The sequence below is a fragment of the Colletotrichum orchidophilum genome (genome assembly GCF_001831195.1).
Source record: "Colletotrichum orchidophilum strain IMI 309357 chromosome Unknown Scaffold_34.1, whole genome shotgun sequence".
Classification (NCBI taxonomy): domain Eukaryota; kingdom Fungi; phylum Ascomycota; class Sordariomycetes; order Glomerellales; family Glomerellaceae; genus Colletotrichum; species Colletotrichum orchidophilum.
Genome location: NW_019172990.1, coordinates 349953 through 356293, shown reverse-complemented (window position 1 = coordinate 356293; position 6341 = coordinate 349953). Strand labels below are relative to the sequence as shown.

General features: G+C 52.1%; 3 protein-coding genes across 3 annotated transcripts; 1 reads left to right on the top strand and 2 right to left on the bottom strand.

The window, feature by feature from the left end:
- Positions 1–801: 801 nt before the first annotated feature.
- CORC01_05086 (uncharacterized protein) lies at positions 802–2043 on the top strand (the record flags this gene model as incomplete). Its single annotated transcript, XM_022616732.1, has 1 exon — positions 802–2043. The coding sequence occupies one exon, from the start codon at positions 802–804 to the stop codon at positions 2041–2043; it is 1242 nt and encodes a 413-aa protein (XP_022476873.1).
- A 170-nt stretch (positions 2044–2213) lies between these two features.
- On the bottom strand, positions 2214–3608 carry CORC01_05085 (cytochrome P450; the record flags this gene model as incomplete). The annotated part of the gene is made up of 1 exon (XM_022616731.1): positions 2214–3608. The coding sequence occupies one exon, from the start codon at positions 3606–3608 to the stop codon at positions 2214–2216; it is 1395 nt and encodes a 464-aa protein (XP_022476872.1).
- Positions 3609–5241: 1633 nt separating this feature from the next.
- CORC01_05084 (uncharacterized protein) lies at positions 5242–6140 on the bottom strand (the record flags this gene model as incomplete). Its single annotated transcript, XM_022616730.1, has 2 exons — positions 5242–5483; positions 5564–6140. 2 exons carry the CDS (start codon positions 6138–6140, stop codon positions 5242–5244), a joined length of 819 nt encoding a protein of 272 aa, XP_022476871.1.
- Between the last annotated feature and the right edge of the window lie 201 nt (positions 6141–6341).

Genomic DNA, 6341 nt, shown 5'->3' with positions numbered 1-6341 from the left:
CCCACCACCACCACCACGAGGTACCCACCGCCCTTATAGCGTATAATTGAGTCATGTCAGAATCTCGATACTAACATAAATAACCAAAGATTGACAACGCTTAGGGTTAGTGGTTAGGATCTGGGCTTGGGTTAATGTTAATTTAGGTAGGGAGTTGGGAGTATAATGTTGGCTGTTTTTTAAGGATGCTAAGAATTACGTAGAATAGGAACATTTTTATATCAAGATAGGGATATAGTAGGAACATGAATATACCCTGATTCACTTATTAGGTTGTTGTGGGTGGATAGGGGCAGGCCGAGATGTTATGGGGGCGGCAAGGTGAGGTGTATCCGAATCCCGGACAATAAGAGAGTCGTTTTTATCCACCACTTGAGTCACTGCAACCCCATATCAGCACTCTATTCGATGCCTGTCACAATCTTAATAATACGAAAATATCTTCCCCCGGCTAAAGCGGCAGGGTTGGTTCAGGGATCGTTCGGGAGCGATCTCTTCAGAATCTGCGGTTTGCAGCGGCGGATCTTCAACTTCACCGTCACCGTAGCCCCATTTACAAAAAGAAAGCTGCCCGATTATCCCTCGGGTTTCCGCGGATCATAAAATCATAAATCAGAAGCCTTTCTGAGTATCCGAAAATAGCTTTGGCATGCCCCAGTCTTGACCTTTCCCCGCCATGATCCTACAAGGGCCACGGCCACACCACCATACGATGATAAGAGGACAGGAGTCCTCACGCCGGGATTGAGCCTCTCTTCCTCTGGATTTGAGTCCCTCGCTCACCCTCACCCGATCGGTAAGATGCTCGCCCAGTCCCTCTTCATTACGGCCCTGGCCGACAGCGCACTCGCGGCCATCCCCGCCGTCAGCATCCCTCTGCACTACTACTACGGCGGCGGATACAAAATCGCGACGAACCTGATCAACTCGGCTGCAAACACCTCGGTCGAGGTTGTCTTCGACCAGGGCTCCGAGAACTTCTGGGTCTTCGGCCCGGACGCCATCGACAACTGGGGCTGCACCAGCCTCTTCTGCCAGGGCCAGTGCAACGCCACGGTCGAGCCGTTCTACGACTACCCTGACAGCCCAACGGCCAAGAAGCCCGAGCCGTTTGTCACGCAGTACGCGTACGGCAGCTACACCAAGGTTGTCCGGGGCCAGGAGAGCGTCAACGACACGTTCCTCTTTGCTGGCGATGCCGGTCTCACGTCAAAGTTTGACGCCCGCGTTGCCATCGCGACTTATATGCAACAGCGCCTACCGGATGACGGTCAGTGCAAGCCGGCCCCGTATGATCACGGCATCCTCGGTGCGGCGCCCTTCTACCGCACTGCGGATTGGAACACCACCGGCCCTCACGTCCGTCAGGATCTCCTCGAGAAGGGAATCATCAGCGCCCCCGTCCAGAGCATCTGGTTCGACGAGGCCCCTGCCGACTGGAAGGGCACCTTCACCGGCAACGCCCTCTTCGGCGCCATCGACCTGTCCAAGTTTACAGGTGACCTCGTCCGGGTACCACTCGTCCAGAATGACGGACTGGGTGCCACCGTCGGATACTTCGTCGCCCCTCCCACCGTCAAGGTCAAGAACGTCACGTTCGACCACTCGGGCGTCAGCACGAAGTCCTGCATGATCGACTCCGGCACCCAGACCAGCGACTTGCCTATTGGCGATGCTGCTCTCGCGGCCTTCTTTGCCGCTGCCGGTCTCACCCATGACTCCTTTGGCCATGTCTCTTGGAATGGCACCTGCGACTCCGTACCCAAGGACTTCACCATCGATCTCGAGTTTGCAGGCGTCGATGGCAAGAGCGTCACCATCAAGACTCCTCTCCGCAACTACATCCGGAATAACGCGGACGCCGAGGCTGGATTATGCGTACTGAACATCGATACTGGCGCCTGCATGCTTGGTGCTCCCTTCGCCACAGCTGCCTTCTTCGCTGCTGATGACGCCAAGGGCGAGATTGCTCTGGCGCAGGGTGGGATTTCAAAGACAGGGAGCAAGGCGGATGATGCCTCTCTGTCTCTGACGATCCCTTGAGCTAGGGTTGTTCGCGCGGACAATTCATCAATAATCATTAATAAAGTCTCAAAAACGTGCAAGCAATACTCTTTGCAAGAAGAAATATCGAATTCAATCAGTAATCAATGTGATACCGCTCATAGACCCGCTGAGTAACAACACGTTACGATACAAAGCCGAAACCCAGCTCACAGTACCGGCGCCTTACGGTCTACTCTCGTCTTGACCCTGACGTGAAAGTCCACCGGCCTCAAGTTGAACCAACCGTCCTGCTTTAGCTCATAGGAAGGATCCGCCATGGTGAAGTCGACCTCCCTGATCAACTTCGCTAGCACGACCATGTTCCACAACCATGCATAGTGCTTCCCGATGCACTCTCGCTTGCCATTGCCATAGGATCTCCTTACACTCAAAGGCAGCTGTTCGTACTTCTCGCCCATCATACGCTCAGGCTTGAACGCCAGGGGGTCTTCGAAAACTGAAGGATCCCGATTCACGCCAGCAAGGACGATGATCATGGCTTGGTTGTGTGCTACCTGATATTGGCCTCCCGCGAGCAACACGGGCCTCTTGTCGCCATCCTTTGGAATCGGTTCAATGTTAAAACCCGGCGCTGCAAAGGAAAGACGTAGAGACTCGCGGACAATACCCTCAATGTACTTGAGCTGAGAGAGGTGCGCATAGGTCAATTCGCCGCTGCCGACGACGCGATCGAGCTCATCGCGCGCGGTGGTGATGACGTGCGGGTTCTTCAGCAAGAGGTAGATGGCTGTGCTGACCATGCCCGGCGCGGTGCTGCTGCCGATGGGCATAGAGACGATCTCATCCAGGACCTGAGAATGGGTCAGAGCCTTTCCCGACTCTGAATCCTCGGCGGTGAGGAGTGCAGCGAGAAGGTCTTTCCGGTCCGATGGGTTGGTCTTTCGGTGCTGAACCAAGTCTGCCGCGTATGTCCGCATCACATTCTTTCCCTTCTTGAACTTGCTCCTGTAGAAGAGCCAGTTCAAAACCCCAGGGCGGTTCGGTCTCTGCATCGCCTCCGAGGTCGAGTCCTCCATTCCTCGGAGCATCGGGTGTTCCGGTCCAGAGAGGCAGTTGAGCTTTTTGCCAAAGAGCGACAACGTCGTAGCTTCCAGGTTCAATCTGTTCAGCTCGCCAATGGCAGACACCTCGGCGTTGACACCGAGGCCCTTCCATTTCTCGATAAGCTCGTTTGTTGTGCTGAGCATGTCACTGAAGCGCTCCGAGACGGACGCCGATGTCAGTTTGGGCGCGATGATGCGGTGGGCAATGCCCCAGTTCTCCTCGTGGTCGTAGGCCGTGAAAAGAGCATCGTGGACTGCGTATCGGATCTCGACGATGGGACCGCCGACATACTTTCGGAAGCGTTTCTCGTCACAGAGTTCCTCTGCGAGGGCGGCGCCCGCGACAAATACGATGGTGTGGCCGAGAACCTTGACTTGAAAGATTTCGCCGTACTTCTCAGAGAGCTTCTTCAAGGACGACCAGGTATTCTTGGGGTCGATGTCAAAGATGTTGCCCAAGATCGGTACTCCAGGGGGTTGCGGGATCGGGGTCGCCATGGTGTGGACTACGGTTAATATGGATGCAGCAATAGAATGGAAATTGGAAGAAAGCGGTAACTGTCGGGGAGGGCAAAGTGCTGCAAAAGCTGCTCGACCTCCAGCCTTAAAATGAAATGACCAGCGTCTCCCAAGCCCTAGGTCTGAGATGTGGAATCCCCTTTGTTACCCCTTCGCGTCACTGGTCTTGAACTATCTCTTACCTGTCTCACCGGGTCACGGCATCTCCCAGGCGCGACGGCCCGATTTTACAACGCGGTCGCTGTCATTGGATCGTCCTGTGTTGGTGTCTGGCTGTTTTCGTCCATTTAAGATAATCATGTCTCACAACGTCAGACACCTTGCTGGACGAGTGCTGATTGCGCCTCGCCGTTGCACCTCAGCGGGGAGTCTACAGGGTGTCATACCCGTCATTATGTGCAGTTCATCAGAGTTTATGTCCAGACATGGAGCTACCTTCAGACAGAAAGTCGTGGTGTAAGTAGGTGGTCGGCACACATCCGTGGGACGTGCGGGTTTACTCTAATTGCAGATCGCGGTAATCAGCCTATCCATGTCTCTGATCTGTCTTAAGTTTCACGGAGCAAAATACCTCCAGATGGGGCAGGGATTCCGAAGATCTGCCAAGCGGTCCTCCCTAGCTAATCATTGAGTAAGACATGTGTTAGTTGGCCAGACAGCTAGCCTATCATCATTGGTTGCTTTGCATGCGCCTTGCGTTGCCTGTGTATCGTGATAATTCTCGTTCACCTACCTACCTTGGCATTCCCTGCCTCCGATGATGCAAATGTGTATAATAGCGCATCGGAAGCAGAATATTCAATTCAGTCAGTAGGAGGCAACGAGGTTTCAGCCGTAATTAGTAGTAACAGAAGAGCAACTGCCAACATGTCAGTGAGCCGTACAGAGAGAAGAACACTGAGACTTCCAAGAAGACAAATACTCACTCACTTAGAAACCAGGATGATTGAACTGCTTATTATGTATGTATAGGGAAATCGTTAAATAATCAAAAATATTTCTGTAATTCGACTGTCGCATCAGAAGTACATACTTTATACTTCAGATACATGATCAAAAATATGGCGCCAACTCTATCTTAATTTCACCAAACGGCCCAAAAAGGGAAGATGCGACCAGTGTGGATTGAACACACGACCTTCAGATTGATTGAATGAAGTTTTCAATGGGTCATCAAGACCCATACTTCAGTCTGACGCTCTCCCAACTGAGCTATGTTCGCCGGTCATGTTCCGGCCCGTATCACCATCTCAAGCTTCATGTACTACATCGGTGAACATCCAGGAACACACGATTGGACTTTGAAATCGGCGATAATAGCAATTTCAACGCATTCTTCGCATTCCATTTGAAAGCACTATATATCAACCTACATGTACTTATAGCAGGTATGTGAGACTGGCTTCGTTGCCTCGCAGACCAAGGTGTATGTGGGGGCAAGGCCGGTACACTACACAACTTAGAATGAGATCCGGTTCAGGCTGACACGCAACGAAGCACAGTCGGAAAAGAATTTGCGGAAAGAAATTAATTACGTCTTGATAAAGTCTGCTTTCAGAACCTGGCCTAACCACGTTGTCATCGGCCTTTTCCTCAAGTATAGAGTACCAGCTCAAATTTTACTAATCAAATCTGTGCCATTGATCCAGCGTACCCAATGGACGGGCAGCTCTGGGATCTTTGTGGTATCTGTAGCACATAGAAAGCAGTCGACGAGTTCGGCAAACTCTTCGGGGTATTGCCAATGAGGAGCGTGGCCTGCACCTGGAAATTCATAAACGCTGACGGCAGCGTTGCACATTTGCTTCGCCATAGCTTGGCATGTTTGCCTCTCAAACACAAAATCGTGAAATCCTGAGCATTCCGAAATCGATTAGTACGTGTTCCTCTGGGATCTCAAGACTGCACATTGTATGCTAGATTAGTCAGCTTACCTCTGATTATCAAAATCGGGATCCTGAGTTCGTTGAATCGTTTGTAGGAGCCTTCCGATGCCAATTCCGGGTTCATAAACTTGGCAAACGCCTGAATTTGACGTTGAGTGCCATCGATATCAATCAGATCAGACCAATCATCTCGTGCCTCAAGCATCCTCCGGAACGTTGCTCTGCCTGCTGCTTGGCTGCCCTCCGAAGAGTGGAAGCAAAAGTTCAGCATGGCAGCCTCTTGTGATTCACGATCATGCGCCTTGCGAATTTCCTGAAAGGGCTCGGGAGGCGGGAGAATGACTCCCGGCCCGATGCTTGGTAGAGATCCAATGAGGATGAGACGACGAACCAAGGTCGGGTTATTCAAAGCCAGCATCTGGGCTGCGCATCCTCCCATCGAAAAGGCTAAGACGTCGACTTGACCAAATCCGAGCTGTGTGATGAGTTCTGCACAGTAATCCGCCCAACCTGAGTATGATGTAGGTACCTGCCCCCCAGATCGCCCAACGCCGGCGTTATCAAAAAGAATCACTGGCCTCTTCTCAGCTATCTTGTTGACCGAAGTAGGGTCGATTTGGCTCATTGTGGCCCTGTTTTCTGTGAGATTATATTTCTCGGTCGGAAGACGGCTGATCCTACCTGAATGATACGAGGTGAATCACGGGAATCCCGCGTTTTGGTCCCAGCCAACGATACGCTATCCTCGATTGCTTGACCATGAGAAATCGATCAGGAGCATTCTCATATTGCGCCATCATGGGGGAGACGAATACGGATTATCTAA